Source organism: Natrix helvetica, assembly GCF_964273705.1.
Source record: "Natrix helvetica genome assembly, chromosome: 7".
Classification (NCBI taxonomy): domain Eukaryota; kingdom Metazoa; phylum Chordata; class Lepidosauria; order Squamata; family Natricidae; genus Natrix; species Natrix helvetica.
In genome coordinates, this window is record NC_138558.1 from 4,533,684 (window position 1) to 4,559,167 (window position 25,484).

Sequence of the window (25,484 nt, forward strand, 5' to 3'; positions counted from 1 at the left end):
GGCCGCCTGCCCATAACCATAGAAAACACTCCTAGAGCAGCAGCTGCTGGAAGAATCGGAAGCCGAGTTCCGGAGTTTGGAAGCCGGAGAAAAAGTTTTGCTTGGAGCTCGGCGGTGGCTGCAAGGACAGCTGGCCCAGGGCATGGTGAGGCTGGGAGGCATGTGAGCTGGGGGCGGAGCAGGCGCTCGCGCAACCCCTCTCTCCAGCCGGGCAGAGCTCCATGCACTGATCTAGGGGGTATCCCGAATGTGCCAAGCCGCGGGAGCTGGGGGTTGGGCAGAGCGCCATATGGTTTGGCGCCTTAGGGATACCCCCCTAGGTCAGTGAATGGCTCTCTGCCTGGCTGGAGAGGGGGTTTGCCGGGTGGCTGCTTGTGAGCATGGTCACCTCATGGCTGCTTCGCCCGAGGCTGTACCCGGCTCTTCGGGAGCCCACTCGCAAGGGAGCAGCCGCCTGGAAACTCCCCCCCTTCAGCCAGGAAGAACGCCACTCCTCAACCTAGCGGTATCCCAAAGGTGGCAAGCAATGTGAGCGCCTTTCTCCCCCCCCAGCTCCTGCGGCTTGGCGCCTTCGGGATACCGCTAGGTTGGGGAGCGGTGCTCTGCCTGGCTGGAGGGGGGGGGGGTTGTCCAGGGGGCTTATTTTCAGGTGGGGCTTATATTTTTGCCCACCCGAAAAATGTGGCAAGGCTTTAATTTCAGGACATGTATTTTCAGGGAAACACGGTAAATCGCGTGACACAGTAGATTTCCGCCCCCCTTGTAGTTCTACTTACCTTTGCAGGCGTGCTGGGTAGCTGGCTCCAGCCACCTGCCCAGACATCATCACATCCGTTTCGGATGCTCTGCGTATGCGCAGAAGGTTGCGCACGCTCTCACCTTTGCGAACCGTTAGCAGAGGCAAGTAGATTTCACCCCTGGGTTGAAGGAAAGAGGACAATCAGCAGCAAAGAGGATGAATTTGGTGACACGAGCAATGAGGGAACACCAGAAAGGTTCGGTTAGGGAAGAGATCATCGCGGATAAAATCGATTTGGTTGCCAAGAATCGAAAATGCCTTGAGGGCCTTCAATCCATCAATGGATCGAAGCAAAGGAAGTGGTGGTTTATTAGAGCCCCAGAACAAGAGATCAATAAAGCCCCAATTCAGTCCCTTGGTTTGAAAAAGGACCGCAAAGGATGGTGCTGTTGTCAGAAGAAGGAAACATCCGTTGGATCTCCATTTGTGCATTTTTGGGAAGATGAAATTATTTTTTCCGAATAATTTCTGAACTTCCAGTAGTCCTATTGGGCCTGGTTTTTTTTTGCCCTCCCATGCATGCACATGGGGGGGGGGGCTTTGCATTATGGGTGCTGGCACGCACGTGCGCGATTCCACACATGACCTGGCTGTCAGCGTTCCAGATAGCATCCAAAATTAAATTAGAGTCCAAGGCAACGTGCTGTTCAAAGTTCCAATTTATTAAGACAGCCATGCTGGGACATCTGGGGGGGGAAACCTGAACCTGAAGCTTCTTCCGTTTTCCCCACCCAGTTGAAAGTTCAAGATCTTTCCCCCACATCCACAAGTCCATCCCATGGTCCAATCTCCTACTGCCATGCTGGCAGTTCCACCCATCCAATTCCGGTCAGGTGCAGAGGTGCAGAGAGAAAGGATGACCTTGGCTTTCTAGAAAGGAATTTTGTTTTGGCTACGTAACATTCTACTCCGTACTATCCCCCCTCCCATTTCCCTACTATAGAAACAGCGTAGTAGCATAGAGGGGTGGCAGGCCAAAGATCCAAAAGGAACATGGCTGCAGGCCTGACACTCGCATTTTTGGCACCCAACAACAAAAATGTTCATCATGGTTGGTATACAGGGTTTCCTGCCTAAGCAGGGGGTTGGACTAGAAGACCTCCAAGGTCCCTTCCAACTCTGTTGGGCTGTTTTCTTCCACTTTCTCACCTTCCCCCTCTCTTCCCTCTTCTGCTCCTTCTGTCCTTCTCTCACCTTCCCTCCCTTTTTTCCTCTCCCTCTCCTTCTTTCTGTCTCCCTTCCCTCTCTTCCCTCCCTCGCCACTTCCTTCTCTCCCCTTCCCTCTCTCCCTTTCTCCTTCCTCTCCCTTCCCCCCCTCCTGCCTCTTCCCCCTCCCTTCCCTTTCACTCTCTTCTTTCTCCCTCCCCACTTCCCTCCTCTTTCTCTCCTCTTCCCTTTCATCCTTTCTCTCCCTCCCTCTTTCCCCTCCCTTTCTCTGTCTTCCCTTTCTCCCTCCTCTCTCCTTTTCCCTCCCTTTTAGCCTCTCCCTCTGTCCTTCTCCCTCCCCACCTCTCTCTCCCTCTCTCTCCCTCCCCCTCCTGCCTCTTTCCCCTCCTCTCCCCTTTCACCCTCTTCCCCCCTCTCCTCTTCCCTCCCTTTTTGCCTCTTCCTTTCTCCCTCCCTCCCCTCCCTTTCACCCTCTTCCATTCTCTCTCTCTCTCTCTCCCCTTCCTCTTTCTCTCCTCTTCCCGCCCTTTTTGCCTCTTCCTCTGCCCTTCTCCCTCCCTCCCTCTTTCCCCTCCTCTCCCCTTTCACCCTCTTCCCTTCTCTCTCTCTTTCTCTCTCTCTCTCCTCTTCCTGCCCTTTTTGCCTCTCCATCTGCCCTTCTCTCTCTCTCTCTCTCCTCTTCCCACCCTTTTTGCCTCTCCCTCTGCCCTTCTCCCTCCCTTCCTCTTTCCCCTCCCCTCCCCCCCTCTTCCCCCCCTCTCTTTCTCCTCTTCCCTCCCTTTTTGCCTCTCCCTCTGCCCTTCTCCCTCCCTCCCTCTTTCCCCTCCCTCTCCTGGCCTTCTCCAGCAATCCAACCTTCCCAAACGGGCCGAGCGGAAATGAGGCAGGCAGCGGGAGGAGGTGGGCGGAGAACCTTCCCCTGGAAGAAGGGCCCGTTTGCAAAAGAAAGCAGCCGCCGGCCTCGCCCCGACGCCCGCCCAGGCCTCCCCGAAAACGCAGGAAACCAGGTAAAAAAAAAAAAGACCCCGAGAGCGCCAGGAAAGCCGCTCCACACCCCCGTTTGCAAAAGAAAAAAAGGGGGGAAAGTTGCAAAAAAAAAAAAAAGGTTACCCCGGAATAACCCCGCTTCCCTAGTGGGTGCGGTGCTCTCGTGTTCCCGCGTTGCGTGGGAAGTGTGTGTGTGGGGGGAAGAGAGCCGATGGAAGATTTAGGAGAGAATAACCAGAGTTGGAAGGGACCTTAGAGGTCTTCTAGTCCAACCCCCCCCCCTGCTTAGGCGGGAAAAAAGAAGAAAAGGTTAAAAGGGGGGGGGGAGGTTTATCACGCAATCGGATGCTGTGTGTTGCGTCTTTAGGGGTGCAACCTCGGTCAAACTAGCACGAGTCCCCAAAGTTGGCCACTGGTGGACTTCAATTCCCAGAATTCTCCAGCCAGCAGGAGAATCTTAAAGTGGCCAACTTTGAAGACCTCTGAACTAAGCATTCATTTGAAGGCCTCCATTCTCACGCGGGTTCCTGAAACACGCATCAGCCCGCCCAGACTCGAAACGGCAGAAGGTCTCCTGGCTGAGCAGGGAGGCTGGAAGGTCCCGGCTCTGCTCTTCTGCAATTCCCTGCAAAAGTCTCCCACGCGTGACTGGAGGCCAGGCCGTCACGTGCGCATGCAGGAGCCCAGGCAGAGGCTTAAAAAACAATTAAAACCTTGAAGAAATGCAGGATCGGAATCGATCCTTTGCAAAGAGAGGGATTCCCTCCCCCCACGCGTGACCCAACTCCTAATCATCCTCTCGAATCAGACCCTGATTTTCCTGCCTTAAGAGCTTTAACTTTCGGCCTTGGAAAGTCCACCCATCTGGGTTGAATCCTTCCGATCTTAAAACAGATTTAACAGACTTGGAAGCATCTACATCGGCCTCTGCTTAGGATCGAACGCACAACCTCCTGATTGCGAGGCCAGAGTTCCACCTCTAGCTTGGTTTTCCCTTGATGGCGAGTTGCAGTTAACCAGGATTGCAGTAGGGACCCATTCTGGTTTGTGGGATTTTTTTGGCCCCTTTAGCTGAAGGACCGAAGTCCAGGAAAGCCCAGATGGCTTCTTTCTTTCTTTCTTTCTTTCTTTCTTTCTTTCTTTCTTTCTTTCTTTCTTTCTTTCCTTCCTTTCTTCTTCCTTTCTTACATTTATTCATTCTTTTTTCTTTCCTGTCTTCCTTTCTTTTCCTTCCTTCCCTCCCTTCCTTCCTTCCTTCTTTCCTCCCTATCTCTCTTTCTGTCTGTCTCTGTTTCTTTCTTTTTCTTTCTTCTTTTTTTTCTTTCCTCCCTATCTCTCTTTCTGTCTGTCTCTCTCTCTCTCTCTCTCTTTCCTTCTTTCCTTCTCTCTTCCTTCCTTCTCTCTCTCTCTCTTTCTTTTTCTTTTTTGCTGCTTGCTCTTAGTGGGAGGTTTGCAAAAGGCAGAGAGGAAGGGGAGCATGGCCAGCGCTGTCCCAAAGTCTTCCCCCATGTGATCAGTTGGGATGATCAGGGTTTAAAAAACCAACAACCCAAGCTCGGCTGATTAAAAACAAAAATATCAACGAGGTTTTTGTATCCCGGCTTTGTTACTTTGTTGAAAATAAGTAACTCAACTGGTATACCTAGCCAGTAACTCTTTCCTCCTCCTATTACCCCTAGCAACTGACAACCCTCCCTCTCCCTTCCTTCCTTTTTCTCTTTTTCTGTCTCTTTCTCTTCCTTTCTTTCCTCCCCCCCTTGCCTGTCTCTTTTTCTCTTTCTTTCTTTTTCTTTCTTTCTTTCCCTTTTCTTTATTTTTCTCTTTCTTTCCTCCCTATCTCTTTGTCTGTTTCTTTCTTTTCTTCTATTCTTCCTTTCTTTTCTTCCTTTCTTTCCTCCCTATCTTTCCGCCTGTCCGTTTTTTCTTTCTTTTTCTTTCCATTTCTTTTCTCCCTATCTCTCTTTGTCTGTTTCTTCCTTCCTTTCCTTCTTTCTTGTTTTCCTTCTCTTCTTTCTCTTTCTCTCTTCCTTTCTTTCCTCCTATCTCTCTCTTTCTGCCTGTCTGTTTTTCAGTCCCTTCCTTCCTTTCTCTTTCTTTCCTCCCTATCTCTCTTTGTCTGTTTCTTCCTTCCTTCCTTCCTTCCTTCCTTTCTTTCTTTCTTTCTTTCTTTCTTTCTTTCTTTCTTTCTCTTTCCTCCCTATCTCTCTCTTAATCTGTTACTTATATTACTCTCTCTCTGTTTCTTTCTCTGTGAAAGCCACAATTGGCTTTTTCAGGCTGATGCCTTGGCGTGCATATTTTCCAATGAGACAAACTAAGGCAGGAAAATTCATTTTATTACAATTTATCAGAATATTCAGACCAAAGGAATTCCTCTCGTGCAAAAAAGGGAACCCGGAAACGTAGCTTGCATTCCTTTTTATAGTTAATATAACAAAGAAAACTGAAAGAGGAAAGTTGATAGGACAGGAGAAAAGTCACCTCCCCTTTGCCTAGGAAATCAATGACGTGTAGTCAAACATGTTACATATTTGCATCCCATGTTCATTAAAATGAGATTTGGCATCTGAAGGGGCTTAAATTGTAAGGAAAAAAGGTTGTTCACAAAAGAGATAAACCAGACAGACAATTTGTACTAACAAAACAAATCTGGAGGTCGTCTCCAGCCACTTTGATCAGTTTAGGAATGTTAAAAGCTAATAAACCTGAACATCATTTTAAGAGAGAGAAAGGAAATCAAATTGCAATAGAGAGTAATTATGTTTGTTAACAAATTTCCCCTTACTGTTTTTCTGTCTCTTTCTCCCTTCCTTCCTTTCTCTCTCTCTTCCTTTCTCTTTTCTTTCCTCCCTATGTATCTGTCTCCATTTTTGTCTTCCTCTTTTCCTTTCTTTCCTCTCTGTGTCTCTTTCTGTTTTTCTCTTTTCCTTCCTTCCTTCTCCTCTTTCCTTCCTTTGTATCTCTTTATGTCTGTTTTTCTCTTTTCCTTCCTTCCTTTTCCTCCTTCCTTTCTTTCCTCCCTATGTAACTCTTTTGGTCTATTTTTATATCTTTTCCTTCCTTCCTTTCTGTTTTCCTTTCTTCCCGCCCTCTCTCTCTCTCTATCGTTCTCTCATCTCTCGCTTTCTCACTTTTCCCTCCACCACCCACCCCCACTATTTTGGTACCTGCTGCAGTTGCGACCCTCCCACTGGATTTCAGGAAAGCCCCTAGCCATGTTTGCTTAGCTGCAAAATAATTTGCTTTTGCAATTTTTCTCTCAAAAGAGAAGAGAATTCTGGGGCGGTTCTGAGTGACAAAACTGGGAATTCTGGGAGTTGAAGTCCACAAGACTTAGGTCTGGGCTGCTCAGCATCCTGGTTGCACAGGGAGGTCTCCACTGCCCTGGCCACTTTTAAGACTTGTTATAAGACTTCAACTCCCAGAATTCCTCAGCCAGCATTATAATCACAAATAATTCTGATTCCTGGGATTTCTCCCGAGGAGATGCCAAGAGAGGGGCATTTTTCAGAGGGTGCTCAGGCTGGAAAAAATGGCATCTTTGTAGGATGCACCAGCCTGTTGCTATTTGTGTATTGGCAACATAAGTGTGTAAACAGCTGACATTGGAATGCCCTTTGAAATGGCAATTGTAGTGACCTTCAAACTGGCATTCCTTATCGGTTTCTTAGAGCACTTTTGCTTTTTCATTACACAGTGAAGATAATAACATCTTATCTTCTATCTATATACTGTATTTTTTGGATTATAAGACGCTCCAAAGTATAAGACGCACCTAGCTTTCAGGAAGGAAAACAAGGGGGGGAAAATCTGCCTCTGCCTCCCAGCAATTTGCCCCCTTGCAGCAAACAGCAAACAGCACAGACAATATTCACTGTTTGTGGTGTTACATTTCAGACTATATTTGTAAAGATGCTGTTAACATTGATGTGGCTTTCTAGAAGTATACGTTATTCTCTGCTATTTAAAAGAAGATACAACAGCACTGTGCCTCTTCAGATCAAGCGTTTATTTTAAAAAGCTTCTTCATTTTGCTAAGCTGTCTAGAACAATAATAAAGCAGTCTTTAAAAAATAGGTAATAATTTGAACATTCTATAGGCATTTATAGTTATTGACTTGCCTCCTTGCAGCAAACAGTCTGATTAGCACAAGAAAAAAAAATCTGTTTCTGCCTCCCAGCAATTTGTCTGGTGGAGCAAACATCAAGTTTCACTTTCAGTTTAAGCGGGCCTCCCCATCATCAGCTGTTTCAGGCTGCAGGGATTGCCATAGCCCAGTGGTGGGCAACCTTTTTTTTCAACTGAGCCAAATCTCGCCAAAACCACGATTGAAATTTATTTGGAGAGCCGCATTTTTAAAACCGAAAATACATAGGATGGTACACTGTTTTTAGTTTCAATAAGTTTTTATTGAGAATATTCCGCATGCAAGTATCCACATAGGTCGGGAGGATACAAATAACACAACTAATAAAATAAAAACTTTAGAACGATATTATTTATCGATAACGTTAAATTCCGTAAAATTTGCCTTACAATGTAGAGAAAATTACATCCTGACAATGACTGACAAAGTCACAACCACTAATGTGAACATTGGCCTTGCATTTCCTTGGATAGTTTGAGTAAGTCAGGTTTGTATGTTGTTGCTTTTAATTTCATCTCCCTCTCCCACTTTCTTTCTTTTTTTCTTTTTCTTTCTCTCTCTCTCTCTGGCTCTTTGTCTCTCTCTCCCTCCCTCCCTCTCTGTCTCCCTCTGTCATTTTCTCTGGGTGTCTATCTGTCTGTCTCTCTCTCTCTGTATCTCTGTCTCTCTCTCCTCCTTCCCCCATCTCTGTCACTCTGTGTGTGTGTGTGTGTGTGTGTGTGTGTGTCTGTCTCTCACTCACTCTGTGTGTGTGTGTGTCTGTCTCTGTCTCTCCCTCTGTCTCTCTCCCCTCCCTCTCTCTCTGTCACTGTGTATGTGGGTGTGTCTGTCACTCATTCACTTAATCACTCACTCTGTGTGTGTCTCTCTCTTTGTCTGTCTATCTTTCTCTCCCTCCCTCCCCCTCTGTGTGTGTGTGTCTGTCAGTCTCTCTCTGATTCCCTCCCTCACTCCCTCCCTCACTCCCTCTCTCTGTCTGTCTGTCTCATTCACACACACACACACACACACACACACACTGTGGTCACCTTGTTGAGTGTTCCAATCACATTTGAAATGTGATTGGAACACTCAACAAGGTGACCACAGTGTGTGTGTGAGTGAGACAGACAGACAGACAGAGGAACAGAGAGAGGGAGTGAGGGAGGGAATCAGAGAGAGACTGACAGAGACGAATCAGAGACGTACTTTTAACTACCTGGCAGCGGCGTTTTGCCTTGGGGGGCTCCTCAGAACTTCCCAAGACTTCGGAGGGAAGTTTACAGCCCTCCCTCGGAACGCTTCGGAGGGAAGCTTCTTCAAAAGCCCTGGCGAGTGACAAGAAGTCTCCCAGGCTTTAATTTGCCGAGCTGTGCGCACACGCCTGTTTTCCACGCCGTGGAGCAGCGGCGAAATTCTGCGCGGCGAGCGATGATTCCAGGGGCCATCCGGGAAGATGAGGAACGCGAGGGGGGACCCTGCCCCCCCACTGATGGCCCCCGGAATCATCGCTCGCCGCCCAGAATCTCGCCGCTGCTCCACACCGTGGAAAACAGGCGCGCGCGTACAGCTCGGCAAATTACAGCCTGGGAGACTTGTCTCGCCGGGGTTTTGCAGAAGCTTCCCTCCGAAGCCCAAGAGGAGGGAGGGAAGCGGGCGCCCGGCACACAGAAGAGCCAGATTAAAATGTTTAAAGAGCCGCATTTGGCTCGCGAGCCGCGGCTTGCCGACCACTGCCATAGCCTATTGCAACCTCTGCAAGCCCCGTTTTCCCCGTTTGCTGCAAGGAGGGAAATTGCTGGGAGGCAGAAGCCAAAGTGTGGAGGCTGGTGGGTGGCCGGGGCTACATCCAGTGTATAAGACGCACCCAAATTTTCACCCTCTTTTAGGAGGGAAAAAGGTGTGTCTTATACTCCGAAAAATACAGTATATAAAAATGACTATGTGTATGTTCCAGCATAACTCTGGAACGCCTCGAGCAATTTCAAGCAAACTTGGTACACAGATGACTTGCTCTCTGGAGAAAAATACTGTGGGGGTAAGACATCCTTAACACCCCTCGGGAGGGGTGTTCTGTTAAGACACAGCCTGTTGTGTCTTAAAACGGCTTCTACTGTACAGCACAGTGGCATTGCCATGGTAACGACTTCACAGTACTCCACAAGGGGGCTCTCTCTGGTGTGGGAGAAAATCCAGCATTAGAAATTACGTTTGGTCCATACATTTCCCCCCTATAAATATTCAAAAGCATGTCATAATACCGGTAGCCCTCAACTTACCAGAGTTCATTTAGTGACCATTCAAAGTTACGAGGGCACTGAACAAAGTGAGTTACGACCATTTTTCACACGACCATTGCAGAATCCCCGTGATCACCTGATCAAAATTCAGACATATGGCAGCTGTCTCCTATTTATGACGGTTGCGGTGTCCCGGGGTCCTGTGACCCATCTTTTGCGATGTGAAAAGTCAATGGGGAAGCCAAATTCACTTAACGACTATGTTATGCCTTAGCCACTTCAGTGATTCACTTAACAACCGCGGTGAGAGCTGATCACATGACTCTGGGACCTTGGGCCAGTTTCCAAGCGTCCAAATTTTGATCCCGCAACCTTGGAGGTGCCACAACGGTCGTAAGTGTGAAAAACAGTCCTGTCACTTTCTTTCATTGCTGTTGTAAGTTCGAACGGTCACTGAATGAACTGTTATAAGCCGAGGACTGCCTATTGTGTAGATTAAGCTGTTCCTCTTGTTTTTCCTAGCCACTAACTGGAGATGTCCGTCCCGGGAAGAGAACTGGCTGAAGGGGAGGTGAAGAAATATATTTATCGCAACCTAGCCATGTTCCATTGTGTCCAAGTCAGCCAAATGATCCACTTGCGGTGTTTCACCGAAACAGACCGGGTAATTACAAAGTCTTTTTACACACACACACACACACCAGCCCTTTGTGTAAAAATTGGGGCTGAATTGATCGCAATAGCACTTACATACCACTTCCCAGGGCTTCCCAGCCCTCTCTAAGTGCTTTACAGAGTCAGCCTATTTGCCCCCAATAACCTGGATCCTCGTTTTACCCGCCTGGGAAGGATGGAAGGATGAGTCAACCTTGAGTCGGTGAGGATCGAACTGCTGGCAGTGGGCAGACTTAATGTGCAATATTGAGTTCTAATCACTTCTAGCCACAAGAAAGGAGAATAAGAGAGGGAGGGAGGGAAGGAAGGAAGGAAAGAAGGAAGGAAGGAATAGCACATATCGCTTCACAGTGCTTTCCATCCCCTCCCTAATTGGTTTACAGAGTCAGTCTCTTGCCCCCAACAAGCTGGGTCCTCGTTTTACCCGCCTGGGAAGGATGGAAGGATGAGTCAACCTTGAGCCGGTCAGGGTTGAACTGCTGGCAGTAGGCAGACTTAACCTGCAATATTGCATTCTAATCACTTCTAGCCACAAGAAAGGAGAGTGAGAAAGGGAATAGAGAGAGGGAGGAAAGGAAGGAAGGGAAGGGAAGGGAAGGGGAAGAGGAATAGCACTTAGACTTATATACCGCTTCACAAGCCTTTACAGCCTTCTCTAAGCAGTTGCTAAGTGAATCTGGCTTCTCCATTGACCTTAATTGTCAGATGGTGGCAAAAGGCGGTCACATGATCCTGGGACATTGCAATCGTCATAAATGTGAGTCAGTTGTCAAGTATCTGAATGTAAATCACGTGACCATGAGGATGCTACAAAAACGGTCCTAAAGCCGTGATGGCGAACCTATGGCACGCGTGGCACAGGTGGCACGTGGAGCCATTTGTCAGGGCACGCGAGGCACAGCTGATTTCGGCCTTTGGAGGCCACTCTTCGCCCTCTGGAGGCTTCCCTGAAGGCTCCGGAGGACTAAAACCGGCCCTACGAGCAAACTGGAGGTCTGTTCCTGAACTTCCGGTCTGCCCGTAGGGCCGGTGTTTCGCACTCCGGAGGCTTCAGGGAAGCTCCTGAAGACTCTGGCGGGCCTCGGGGGGGGGGGGTGCAGGGGAAGCTGTTTTTGTCCTCCCCAGGGTCCTATAAAGCCTCTGGAGCCTGGAGAGAGTGAAAAAAGCACGTCAAAAATGGGGGGAGCACTGGTCATGCGCAAAGCATGGGTGTGGCATGCCCACGCACGACCCCACGGAGCTCCCCCCCCCTTTTGGCACACGAGCCAAAAAAGGTCCGCCATCACTGTCAAGGGCTATCTGAGTCTGCCTCAGCTCCGGCCCACCTATCAGTTCCAAAGCCTACAGCTGCAAGTAGATGAATAGGTACCACTGGGAAAAGTTAACACCATTCCATGTTTCTTGGCCTAGAGCAGAGATGGCCAACCTTTTTGCCACCGCATGCCAAAAGCGGGGGCAATGCGGGGGTATCGTGCGCATGCATGCCCACCCCCATAATTCTAGGCGCCCTCCCCTGCGTGTGTGCGCGCAACCCCTGCTTTTGGTGTGCAATGGCATGTTGGCCCCCTTTTTTGGCCTTCCTAGGCTCCAGACCCAAAAAAGGCCTCCCCCCCCCCCGCCCCAGAGGCTGAAAAGAGCCCGTTTGCTGACTTTCGGTTGGATCAGACTGCCCATCTCCCCAGGCTCCAGATCCTTTCTAGGAGCCTGGGGAGGGCGAAAGCGATCTTCCCCACCCTCTCGGCGGCCATCCGGAGGCCGAAAACAGCCTGTTTCCCGATTTCTGGTGGGCCTGAAAGGCCTGAAAATTGGCTGCATGTGCCGGAAGCTCAGCTTGCGTGCCCACCAATATGGCTCTGTGTGCCACAGGTTCGCCATCGCGTGCCAAGAGTCATGTCGTCTACGCTGGCTTCCTTGGCTAAGGGACAGAAATGGCGCGATCGGACGATGTGGAAAGCTTTTCCTTTTTTACAACTCCCCCCCCCTTCCTCTCCTTTTCGTAGCAAAAGATCAGAGCGAGCTGCGCCAACGAAGGGAACAACGAGACCACCTTCCTTTTCTTTCAGCGCTTGTGCTGCAGGGAAGGCTGGGTGCAGCTCTTTGTCGACGAGCTCCGGGAACAGAACATGGGCGAATTGGCTGACAGGCTGGATGCTCTGTATCGCAGCAAGCTCCTTCGTAAGACGCTTTTCCTTCTCTTGCAGATTATTTGTGCCCCCCCCCGCCCCGCCCCTCGGGGCAAAAAGCCGGCTTTGGAAGGAAGGTTGGCGCCTTTGGGACCCCCAAAACCTCCCCTCTCTCTTCCTCACCCCTAATAGAAGGTCCGGGAGGACTTTGGAGGTCTCAAATAAATAAACCTTGGGTGGAGTGTGAATTCGTTTGTCCCTAAAATATTTGTCTTCCCCGGTAGCCGACACTGTGATACAGGTAGTCCTCGACTTAACGACCACAGTTGGGAGCGGAATTTCCCTGGCTAAGTGAGGCAGTTGTTAAGTGAGTTGCAATTTTTACAATTTTTTTTTCTTTTTTGCCACGGTTAGTAAGAATAACAGAGTTGGAAGGGACCTTGGAGGTCTTCTATTCCAACCCCCTGCTCAAGCAGGAGACGTCATACTATTTCAGACAAATGGTTGTCCAATCTCTCCTTGAAAACCTCCAGTGATGGAGGAGGAGCCACACCTTCTGGTGGCAAGCCGTTCCACTGGTTCATGAATGTCAGGAAATTTCCCCTTAGTTCTCTCCTTAGAGAGATTCCCCCCTCTTAGAGAATCAACGAGTCCTTAAGTGAATCGTGTGGTTGTTCAGTGAATCTGGCTTCCCCTACTGAAGGTCCCAAAAGGGGATCACATGACCCAGGGGAGCGGCCACTGCCATAAAAGCATGCCAGTTGCCAAGCTTCTGAATTTTGATGACGTGACCACCAAGATTCCACAAAGAGTTGGAAACGGCGAGAACCAATCGCGTCACATTTTTTCAATAGCGTCGTAACTTGGAACGACGGCTAAATCAGGGCTCTCCAAACTTGGCAAATTGAAGTCTTATGGCGGTGATGGCGAACCTATGGCATGTGTGCTGGAAGTGGCACATAGAGTCATCTCTCTGGGCACGCGAGCCATCACCTGTTGCGCTTCCGGGTCCTAGCTGGTCTTCACACACATGGGAGCGCAAAAAAACAGAAGAGCATCCACACCGGGGAGATTATCTTCTGGTTTCCGGTGCGCATATGGCGCCGGCCAGCTGGTCTTTCTGCGTGCATGAGCGACAGAAAGAAGATGACCAGGTGGCCGGTGTGCATGCATGCGCTAGGAACCAGAAGATCATTTTCCCCGCGCGTGCATGTGCACCAGGCGGCTGCTCTTCTGTTTTCCAGCACGCACATACGTACCCCCGTTTCGGCCCTCGGTGCTAAAAAGGTTCGCTGACATTGTCTTAGGGATTTCCAATTCTTCTCTCATTTCCTAAGCCAGGCTGGCTGTGGAATTCTGGGAATTGAAGTCCACAAGTCTCAAAAGTTGCCAAGTTTTGGAGAGCTTGTGGGCTCGAGGGATGGTTGTAAGTCGAGGACTGCCTGTACGTGGGAAAGATTTTGGGAGGCACAGCTACCCTATTTTTCGGAGTATAAGACGTTCCAAAGTATAAGACGCACCTAGCTTTTGGGGAGGAAAACAAGGGGAAAAAATCTGCCTCTGCCTCCCAGCAATTTGCTTCCTTGCAACAAACAGCAAACAGTACAGACGATATACACTGTTTGTAGTGTTACATTTCAGACTCTACTTGTACAGATGCTGTTAAAATTGATGTGGCTTTCTGGCAGTATACCTTATTCTCTGCTATTTAAAAGAAGATACAACAGCACTGTGCCTCTTCAGATCAAGTGTTTATTTTAAAAAGCTTCATTTTGTTAAGTTGTCTAGAACAATAATAAAGCAGTCTTTAAAAAATAAGTCTAATAATTTGAACATTCTATAGGCATTTATAGTTATTGACTTACCTCCTTGCAGCAAACAGCCTGATTAGCACAAGAAAAAAATATCTGCTTCTGCCTCCCAGCAATTTGCCTCGCTGAGCAAACAGCAAGTTTTACTTTCAGTTTAAGCGCCTCCCGATCATCAGCTGTTTCAGGCTGCAGGGATTGCCATAGCCTATTACAGCCTCCGCAAGCCCCATTTTCCCGCAAGGGACTCGGGGCGGTGTACAGTTCATACAAAATATAACAGGATACAATAAAATTAAATTAAATATGTACAGTTGACAATTGACATGGAGGAGGTTAAAATGTAGTTAAAAGAACTGTACAAAGCAGATATAAAATAAATTCAAACCCCTAAAAACAAATACAGTAAATTAAAAAACCCCTAAAATAACCAGATATAATACATATAATACATTTGCCAGGAGGGACAGTTGAATTATGCCAGGCCTGCCAGTCGGAACAGGTGGGTCTTCAGTTTTTGCCGGAAGGAGCGGAGGTCAGAAGTGGTTCTAATGTCGGGGGGGAGGTCATTCCAGAGGGTTGGGCCCATCACAGAGAAGGCCCTACTCCTCGGTGTCGCCCGCTGGCATTGCCTAGTGGACGGCACCAGGAGAAGGCCCTCCCTGTGTGAGCGTATTGGCCGCAGGGATGCAGAGGCCAAAGGGTGGGGGACGGTGGGTGGGTGAGGCTACCTTCAGTGTATAAGTGTATAAGACGCACCCCAATTTTTGCCCTCTTTTAGGGGGGAAAAGATGCATCTTATATTCTGGAAAACATGGTAAGCGGTTTCTAGGCAGCAGTCGGATAAGAGGCAGCATAGCCCTGAACAGGATAACGCCCACTGGAGTTTCTTGGGTTGTAAATGGGAGAAATGTACTTTCTGACTTGCAAAATTCTGCTAATGTAGTTTTACAATACAGGTGGTCCTTGACTTACAGCCACAACTGACGCCAATTCTTTCTGTTGCTAAGCCAGATTAACAACGATCTCGCCGAGCAACAGAAATTTGAACAGAAATGCCCCGTTTTGCAACCTTTCTTCCCACCGTTGTTAAGCGAGATCGCTGCCATTGTTAAGTGAGGAACACAGTTGTTAAGGGAAACCCGGCTTCCCAGTTGACTTTGCTTGCCAGGAGGTCGCAAAAGGAAATGACGTGACTCCGGGACATTGCAGCTGTCCTAAATGTGAGCCAATTATCAAGCACCCAAATTCATGAGGATGGTACCATAGTCAGTAAGTATGAAAAATCGTCCTAAGCCACTTTTTTTCAGTTCGGTTGCAACTTCGAATGGTCACTAAACGAATGGTTGTAAGTCGAGGACTGTGTGTAAAGTAGAATTAGGTCACCTGGTGGCATTTCCTGTCTGGTCTGGTAGAACTGACACTGCATCTTTTCCTTCTCTCTCTCTTTCCCTCCTTGTAATGTCCACCTTCATGCAATGGTGTCCACCCCCAGCCCCACGAAAGACCCCTCCAGCAGCTTCGGCAATCCCAGCTGCCCATCAGCCTTTGGCTCCGCCTCTCTGGCCTGATGCAAATGAGCAGAATCATCCTGGACAGTTCGCTCCCCATGTCCCATCCTGGTCTCCCCCGCGATTGGCTGCTGCATCTGCCAATCTGCCCCCCCAGGATATGGGGGATTGCCGGACTCCCGTTCAAGAAAACAGCCATCCGGCTGAAAAGACCAAGTTAGCGGTACCTCCTAAGGTATGTATCCACGCGTGTGTGTATGCATGAAATTTATTTGCTGCTCATCTCGCTTGAAGTGACTCTGGGCAGCTTTTGGATTGATTTTTGGATTGCTTGCTTAAATGCTAGGTGAATGCTAGCTCTTTCAGTCAGTTTATGTGATGTTCTGTTATGCTATGTCATGTTATTTCATGTCATATAATTACATTATATTATAGATCATATATATATCACATCATATATACTATTATACATACATTATTTTATATGTGATATATATTACATCATACATAGCATCATATTATGTACATATATATAATATATATTATTATGTAGCATACTATTGTATATGATTGTATATTCTATATTGTTTATATTATTGCATTGCATTATTATTTTATTTTGTATTTTTATCTTGCCTTTTATTATTTTTTACAAATTCAAGGCTACGAACATATCCAATACAACCTCCCCCCCCCCCCCCCGGTTTTCCCCACAACGACAACCCTGTGGGGCGAGTTGCGCTGAGAGGAAGGAACTGGTCTGGAGTCAGTCAGCCGCCTTTCATGCCTAAACTGGGACTAGAACTCACTGTCTCCTGGTGATTGACCCAAAGCCAACTAGCTGCCTTTTATGCCTAAGGTGGGACTAGATCTCACCATCTCCTGGTGATTGGCTCAAAGTCACCCAGCCATCTTTCATGCCTAAGGCGGGACTAGAACTCATTGTCTCCTGGTGATTGGCCCAAAGTCACCCAGCTGGCTTTCATGCCTAAGGTGGGACTAGATCTCACAGACTCCTGGTGATTGGCCCAAAGTCACCCAGCTGGCTTTCATGCCTAAGGTGGGACTAGATCTCACAGACTCCTGGTGATTGGCCCAAAGTCACCCAGCTGGCTTTCATGCCTAAGGCAGGACTAGAACTCATCATCTCCTGGTGATTGGCCCAAAGTCACCCAGCAGGCTTTCATGCCTAAGGCAGGACTAGAAATCACAGACTCCTGGTGATTGGCCCAAAGTCACCCAGTCAGCTTTCATGCCTAAGGCGGGACTAGAACTCATCATCTCCTGGTGATTGGCCCAAAGTCACCCAGCCATCTTTCCTTCCTAAGGCAGGACTAGAAGTCACCGTCTCCTACTTTCGGGCCTATTCCTTTAACCAGTAGATGACACTGGCTTTAATTTGCACTTCTGTGCATTGATCCTGGTAGTGTGAGAGACAGGAATCCGATCACCCCAGGCTGGTGAGTTTGCTCCTTTATAGCAGCAGTCCCCAATGCTCTGCGTAGTGTACAATATAATCAATATATAAACGGTGTATAAAATCAGCTTAACATCAGAAATATACTGCTTTTTTGGCAGACCGCAGACAGAGGAGCAGAGCCAGGTTTTTCCTCCACTCCTGACGTCAGTTCGGCATCTAATATCGGAGCGGCCGTCAGAGGAGACGCAGCGGTTGAGTTTCCAGAGCCATATCCTGTCAAAGAGTCGGTCCCGCACCCCGTGAAAGAGCGGCTGCTTCCCTCTCAAGCGATTTCAACCTCGGCCGAGGACAGCGTGGAGCAGAAGTGGGATGGACGTCAGCACCACCCGGTGACGGTGAAAAACGGGTGCTTTGGGAACGTGCACCGCCCACAGGAGAGTGGGACGGCTTCAGCGTTGCCCACAGGCACTTCTAGTAATCAACCAGAAGAGGATTATTATTCGAGCGATAGCGGCTTGTTGGCGTTGGGCGGTCCAAGAGAGGATTCGGCGGCCGAACGGAAGGTCCATGTCCTCCGAGGGGACCAAAAGCGTGAAAATCCGCCAGCGGCGGACAGTCTACAAAGTCGCCAAGATGCTCCGAGGAAAAATCTCCCAGGTGAAAAGCTGGGGTCAAACTCCAAAGGGGAAGGTCACATAAGCCTCCCGCCCAAGAGTTGAGGGTGTCCTGTCTTGATTCAAACAACCAGGTTGCCCCAATGTTGTTGGCCTACATCAATGTTGGTGAACCTTTTTGGCACCGAGTGACGAAACGGGAACGCACACCCGTGGGGGAGCACTGGAAACTGGTGTAGCTCCCCGGTGTGCATGTGCGGGAGTGCCGGAAACCGGAAGAGCAATTCTTGGGCGCGCTGGGAAGCTGAGCTTCCAGTTTTCAGTGTGCACATGCACTCTGATGACGTGGTGTTCTGGTTTCTGGCATGCACGCGCACCAGAACCCAGACGGTTAAAGGCCGATGGTTGACATGCCCGGAGAGCACGCCTGCTTACCACTTCCGGCCATAGGTTCGCCCTCGGCATACATCAACGGGCCCCAATCTTTCTGGTTTGGTGGCCTGCTGGGGAGGGAGGGGATAGCTCCATGTGAGTGGCAGCTGGGAAACACCTGCAACTCTACTTGTGTGAGCAGTAGGCACACCCCCTCGCCCACCGTTTGTGCAGCCGCTTCCAAACAGGTAATGGGACGCAGCCCGGGGTGTGTGTGTCAGGGACCCTCGGCCGACCTGCTTGCCAGATGTCACAGATAGTCCTCAACGACTACAATTGAGACTAGAATTTGGGTTCCTAAGCCAAGTGCGCCTTAAGGAAGTCGTGATTGTAAATCGAGGACTATAATCTGTGGTAGTTTGTGCTAAATGTACCGCTATATTTCACATTTGGTGTTTAGTAGTTACGCTCCCGGAGGAGGGCAGCTGTTGGGTGCTCAGAAAATGCACGACTTGTAGTGTGTCAGTGGTGTGCAAATAAATTGTGTCAATACTGTTTCTTTGCAGCTTACGAGGGCTCGCCAGAAGAGCAGGCGCTGCCCATTATGGATCCTTCTTGTTGCGCTCCAGCAAACGATGCCCAGCTGTCCTTTAAAGAAATGGGAACGAAGTCTCCGTTTCCGGTAACCAACCCAATGCGTCTTTCACCTTCGGATTTGCACGATTCCTCTTCCGTTGAAAGAAAGGTGCCAAAGCCTCCTCGGGAAGTTTCAGCTGCTGAAGGCGATAGACCCTCAGGTGGCTTTAAGCTTCCCGGCACAGGTGCCTTGGGAGGAAGGCCGCAGCGGGTAAGTTGGAGAGGAAGAAACGGGGAAAGCTGAGGCTGCCCCAGAAAGAGTAAGGGGACAACTGCAGGGAGGGTCAAGATGGGGATATAGGAAGCTTCGGGCAGTCCTTGACTCTCGGCTGTTTGTTTAGTGACGGTACAGAGTTAGAGCTGCTTGGAAAAAATTGCGATTTATGACTAGCCCTGGCACTTAGAATGGTGGCAACACCTTCATGATCATAAGGTCAAAATTTGGGCATTTGGCAACCAGCACATGTTGTTGCCGAATGTTAAGTAAGTAAGCTCCCCGTTAGGAGAGCGAGTGTGCAGAGAAGCGTAATGAGAGTGGTATGGAAGAACACACACAAACCAGCATACAGAGACACCGAATAGTATAAATAATAGTAGTTTACTATGTGGAAATATAGAGGTATTCAGAGTTCAATTTAAAGTCCAAGTCATACACGGTTCAGTCAGTCGGTTATCAATGTTCTCAGTTAAGGAATGATCCTTCGAACACAGTCCAATATCAAATAAGCAGTTTAGCACACAAAACAGCTAACAGTAGCAAAAACACAGTAACTCACGATACATCCACCGATCAGCATCTAACAAACAGAGAGCTAACAGTCATTCTGGCTCCCTCTTATGGCTGTTTGAGGTAACAGCAACCAATCACATTACAGCAATACTTAAAGAAACAGTACTACCATCCTGGTTTATACATTGCTAACCCAACTGTTAGCTTACATTCCTAACACCGAATCTACTTAACAGTTGCATGATTCGCTCAACAGTTGTGGTGATTCACTTAACCACAATTGTAAAACAAGGCCCTAAAATTCACTGCCTCCCGATGGTCACCCAGCCGGGTTTCATGCCTAAGGCAGGACTAGTACTCCCCATCTCCTGGTGATTGGCTCCAAGTCACCTAGATGGCTTTCATGCCTAAAGCGGAACTAGAACTTCCTGTCTCCTGCTTTCTATACCATCACTTTAACCACTAGACCAAACTCTTTAATATTTGTGGCTTAACTGTCTATTGTGCTGCTTAACGTTGTCTTGGGCGATTCCAGTAGATCACTGACATTTCCTCAGACAGGCTTATTTATTTACGGTCTTAGATTTCTCTCCCACTTTTTCCTCTGGGAGATTGATGAAAGAATTTCTTCCCCTGTTGCAAGATTCCTGTAAGGTGGATGAATTCGCACAGGCAGCCCCAAAAGTGATTTTTTTCCAAAGGCAGCTGATCTTTGTTTTTCCTTGAAGAGGTTTCATCCAAGAAGCTTCTTCGCTTCTGAATGAATGGTGGAAGGATGAAAGGATTTCTATTCCTTGCGGTCATCTTTCAATCTTTCACCATTTGGTTAGAACAGGGATGTCAAACTCAATGTCATTGAGGGCCACATCAGGGCTGTAGGCTGACTTTGGGAGAGAAGCTGGGTGTGGCCAACTGGGTGGGCGGGGCCACCTTGACGCCACTCCCCAAACTGCTGGCATGTTTCCTCTTCGCATTGGATAGACCGGGCTGAAGCCATGCAGGACGGCCGCTTACATTTCCCAAGATGGTCCCGCAGGCCAGATCTGACCACATCTAGCCCGTGGGCCTTGAGTTTGACCTCCCCTGAGTTAGAACCAAAGAAGCTTCCTGAACGAGAAGCAAAACGTCTTCACAGAAAAACAAAGCCCAGTTGCCTTTTGAAAAAGCACCTATGGGACAGCCATGACCTGGATGACGGAGAATATCCATAGGGAATTATTAGCACAGGTGTTTATTTGACCTCTTTGTCCTGTCTCCTTAGGAGATGGAGACTCGGCCTTCCGCTGTTGAGGACCATAAGCGAGACAGCCGCATCTTTCACAGCAACTGTAGTGAGAACGATATGCTTTCCAAGCCGGGCATTCTGTCTTCAGATCACACTGCAGAGCTCAGCTCAGACGGTGCCAGCGAGACCGCAAATGTCTATTCCGGGTCGTCAGAAAGATTACGCATAAGCAACAGTCACTCCACTTCGGTGAGCACAAGCGACAGCGACCCCATTTTGATCAGCGAAAGCAGCTTGGTTAGCCGTTCCCCCATGAGCACCACGTGGGAAAGAAATCGACCGAGTGGTGCCATTGACGCTACTCTTCCCCCTGAGGTTGACGCTGGCGAAGAAGACACGTCCTTCAGGAGTCACCATCTGCTGGTGGAAGAGAATCGAAGCATGGATCTCATGGGGGTTCCTCCGGAGAGGGCCTCCTCGCGACCTTCTCTGGATTCTACATCCAACGGTCAACCAGAGAACAAAGCCAAGGACCAGCAGGCGGGTCCTTCTCTCCTAAATGAGGAGAAAACTTCTTCAGACAACTCTTGGATGCTTTTTGCGGGATTTGTTCTGGCCTTTCTGGCAAGCGCAGGTTATGTGCTGTATAAGAAGAAGTAAGCACCGGAGTCATCGATCGGTTGTTGGCCGACTGAAATTCACACCCAGCCACCGTCCCTTCCTCCCGTTGCTTGATCCTCTACGGAAGGGAAGCACTGGGGAACTTGCTTTCTTTAGATCGTTTCCCGTCACAGATGCGTGATGCGTTGAACCCTTATCCTCACAACACGTCTTGCTTATTTCCTGTAGTCTGCCTTGGGGTCATTAATGACGTCTTTCAATCCAGGTTATTTTCGATCGGTCACTTCAGTGGCCTCATTTTCCCCCTCCCCCAAATAGCCAAGCGGATCAGACCTAGGACTTTTTCTGAGAAATCACCGGAAAAGCAAAAATCTGGACATCATAGCAAAATCCTGGACACTTGCTTCCACATCATTGGCAAGGGAATTGCAGGATCTCGACAGATTTTCATTTTTTGTTTTAAAAAAGGTCGCATCGCAAAGAATACGCCAGCTGGCGTGGACGAGTGCAGCGCCTTCGTGATTCTAGTGGATCAGTCCATTGGATGTGGCTTAGAAAAGAGAAAAGCAAGCGGCATCTTTGCTTCGTCCCGAACACGACGTTCTTTTTGGATACGCAAGATGTTATTGCCGAATCCTTAGAAACGAGCGTTCGGATGTCCCGCTCCATTTTTCTGGAATTAACGCCCTCTCAAGAAAAAGCAGTGGACTTCACCGAACTGTTTGGGAAAACCCTTGTTCTTCCTTTTCCGTTTCTTGGAAAGAGGAAGCGTAGAAGTTCGTTTTTCAATGATTACAGGAAAAGCCTGTAACACGAATTGCCGCCGTTTGGAATTTTATCCATTGATGTCAATGGAAACGGAATATCTTCGTTCTGGTTTTTCCGGATGTTTTTTTTTTTTTTCCCCTTGGATGGATGTTGTATTTTTTCTGCAGAGGTGGTTACGGCGTGATCTTCGGAAAGTCATTTGTTCCTGGCCATTAAATGACAGGCAGTCCTCAATTTAACGACCGTAATGAAGGATGATAGATTAGGATGAGTCTGCTACAGCATTCCTGTGGTCGAACAGTCATAAAGCGAGGACTGGCACCCAAGAGGGCTAGATTTCACCCTACCCAGAATTTGGGGAGGGGGGACGTGAAGGCTTAGTTGCTTGTCTTTTTTTAATGAGCAAGTTATCCTTGAAACAAGCAGGGTGGCTAGGATAATTATAGGAATTGAAAGCCAGGAGTTGCATAGAAACACTGATTCAATGTGTTGTGTGTATCCACGTATGCACCGTCTCCCCAGGAGTTAATCGGGGTGTGTCCATTCACACTACTTGTGTGTATGTGTCGATTCATACCAGTTATGCTTCCTTTTTTTAAAAAAAGAAAAAGTAGTATTTTCTTTCTACTTCTGACAGATAGTCAAACCCAAGTTCCAGCTTTCTTACTTTCTTTCCAACGTTCTGTAGCGTTGGGGAAATCAAAACACTTGAGACTTCCGAATTGAATAACTTTCTTGCGGTCATTAACCAGGAAAAAGAATGAAGAGGGAAAGGGGGAAAATTTCAAATATATAGAGCATTCAAAAAGAAAAAGGAGGAGTGATGCCTAGAAAATATGCTTAAAAGCTTCCTCCTTATTAGCTTAAAACTAAGCTAAACTCTAGAATTATAGAGTCGCTGGCAAAATTATAGACCTCTTGACAAAATGGAGAATTCCTACTAGAGTTCCTTCCCATTCTTCCCAGTACATCTGCTCACCAAACTGGTCTCTCACGCGCTGATTAAAAAAAAAAGTTATTGGGTGAAAAATGTGTTGTTATTTCATTCCTCCCTGTTTAATTTCCAGATGGTTTATTTTGTCCGTGACAACAAGCTGTTGTGTAGATAAATTTTGGATGGGTGGGAGCAAGACTCTTCCAATGGTACAGATTTATACGTGAATAGTAATTTTGTAGAGAAACCTCAGATTTTATTTTGCTATAGTTGAGAGCCACTTTATTTGTGGACTTCCACTCCCAGAATTCCTGAGCCAGCTGGCTCAGGAATTCTGGGAGTTGAAGTCCACAAATCATAAAGGGGCCATACTTCCCCACCATTGCCACGGTCACTTAAATTCACCCAAAGTGTTGATTTGGAAATTGGCGCATTCATCTTGTACTTTCCATTCTTAGTTTTCTTTGGAGTTTCGATGGATCCCTAAAGAAATATTCCACTTGTATATATATTTTTAAACCACATTTCCTTCCCATCAAGAAAAACTCCCCGTGACTTGTTCCTTGAAATCTCAGCAACCATTACGTTCCCATTTCAGTAGGAAAGTTAAAAAATCATGGAGGTTTGTTTGATATTAGAAGTAAAATAAGCCATTTTATGTTGGTGGAATTCATACAATGGATACTGGTTTCAACTGCCGTTTTACAACTCACAGCAGAGCAGAGGTAGTACTCAGCCAGTTCCCCCATTACGGCTGAATGCCGCCCTTTTTTAGGCACATTTTCAAGCCAAGGTGCATGCACGGAAGGCCGAGTGCATCCGTAGATGATATCGCAATTAAAATACATAGAATTTGGTGAAAAAATTATTAACACGATTAAGGCACTATATGCTAAACAGACTGCAAAAGTGATTGCAAAGGGGGACATAACAGAGAATGTTAACATCAGAAAAGGCACGAGAGATGGATGTCCATTGTTCCCTTTACTATTTATTTTGACATTCGAAGTGCTAAATAGAAATATTCAGCACGACACAGAAATAAAAGGGATGGAGATAAAAAAAGAAAAATACAAACTACAGGCATTTGCAGATAGATGACTATGGGGAAATTGCAGGATTAAAAGAAAACAGAGAAAACGAAAATTCTAGTCAAAAACCTCACAGATAAACAAAAAAAAATGGTTTAATGGAGAAGACAGATACTCATATAGTGAAGAAAGTAAAACATCTGGGTATTCATTTATCAGCGAGATGTGCAACTATAACAGAAGATTATTAGCTTTAGCAGAGTAAGGAAGATACTCAGAGGTGATTCACACCCTGGTCAGTGTCTCTTTTCACTTCTACCTTCGGGCAGAAGACATCAAAGTATAGCCAGCCGAACAAATAGGTTTAAAGATAGTTTCTATCCTTGGGCTGTCAGACTTTTAAAAACAACCACCAACCATTTCCATGCACACGCTAAGATTTTTTTTCTTTTTCTTTCTTTTTTCGTTTCTGCTACAATTTTGCACCAGCGAGGTTAAAACCAATTTCGTTGTATTTAAGTACAATGACAATAAAAGTTATGCTTATACTTATTACACTAAATTGATTCAGCAAATTAAACTTGACTTGGAAAAGTGGAAAAACCTGCTAATAGGTTTTCACTAATAATAAATCACTTAATAGGAAAAACAGCCACCGTTAAAATGAATACTCTGCCGAGATTACTATACCTGTTCCAAACAATGCCAATAAAGCTGGAAAAGAAATACTTCGAGGAATTAAACAGATTAATATCAAACTTTACCTGGCAAGGTAAAAAAGCAAGAATAATTCTGAAACTGTCGCAAGACACTAATAATAGAGGAGGCTTTGGGTTGCCAGATTGGGAGTTCTATTACCAGGCATCTGCACATGTGGCTAATAGAATGGATAACTTTGAGACATAATTATTAATTTTGGAGGGACACGATTTGCAACTGAGGTGGCATGCCTTTCTATGGTATGGAAAAAAATAAATATTTCCAAGGACACTACATTAGAAATGCTCTGTTTTCAGTATGGGCAAAAATTTGCAAACCAGTAGGGAAAGTGAGTGAATATCACCTCTGCAACAGAGTAACTTCACCAGCACATCCACCCCAAAATCATAATTCATAAACCACAGTTACGAGTTATCTATGGGCCAGTGGTGGGATTCAAATAATTTAACAAACAGTTCTGAGAAGGCGCCTTTCCCTTTTTCTTCTCCCTGCTCCTCTTCCTCCCCTCGTGTTGGCCACTCCATTTCCCATTTCTCCATTGCAGCGCTGTGCCACGGAGTTTGCCCCACTCACCTCCGCTCAGATGCCCACGCTTTCCCCAAGCATTTCCTTGCTAACCTGATTTCCAGCTTCGGTGCGTTCCTCACCGTCAAAAACAAATATTTGTGGGACTAAAAAAAAAAAAAAGTTCAATCAATTCCAACTTTGCAAGGGTTTTTTTCCCCCCGCGAGAAGTTGGAATTGATTGATTGAACTTTTTGTTTAGTCCTACAAACTTTTGTTTCCCTGCACACAACGGCGAGAAATGCAACAAGAGCTTTTATCTTCCTGGGACCAAAAATGGGTCTTCCTCCTCACGCACATGTGCATGACCCCCCCACGCATGTGCACAGGTCTCCCACATGCAACCTGTCCCCCCTCCGTGCATGTGTGGCAGAGATCCAAAAATCTGCTGGCCGGTGGGAGGTGCACAGGC

General features: G+C 47.4%; 1 protein-coding gene across 1 annotated transcript; it reads left to right on the forward strand.

Annotated features, from left to right (window-relative positions):
• The first annotated feature begins 2,778 nt into the window (after positions 1-2,778).
• MAVS (mitochondrial antiviral signaling protein) lies at positions 2,779-22,853 on the forward strand. The gene is made up of 7 exons (XM_081960391.1): positions 2,779-2,973; positions 9,843-9,984; positions 11,996-12,170; positions 15,422-15,672; positions 17,016-17,514; positions 18,410-18,690; positions 20,471-22,853. The coding sequence occupies exons 2-7, from the start codon at positions 9,856-9,858 to the stop codon at positions 21,092-21,094; spliced, it is 1,959 nt and encodes a 652-aa protein (XP_081816517.1). The 5' UTR covers positions 2,779-2,973; positions 9,843-9,855; the 3' UTR covers positions 21,095-22,853.
• Positions 22,854-25,484: the final 2,631 nt, after the last annotated feature.

What these genes read in the sequence shown, in the direction of transcription:
- MAVS (XM_081960391.1), top strand. Translation starts at nt 9,856, where the DNA reads ATGTCCGTCCCGGGAAGAGAACTGGCTGAAGGGGAGGTGAAGAAATAT. An exon ending in TCCGAGGAAAAATCTCCCAG is followed by an intron (nt 17,515 to 18,409) that starts GTGAAAAGCTGG and finishes GTTTCTTTGCAG; the next exon opens with CTTACGAGGGCTCGCCAGAA. An exon ending in TGGGAGGAAGGCCGCAGCGG is followed by an intron (nt 18,691 to 20,470) that starts GTAAGTTGGAGA and finishes CTGTCTCCTTAG; the next exon opens with GAGATGGAGACTCGGCCTTC.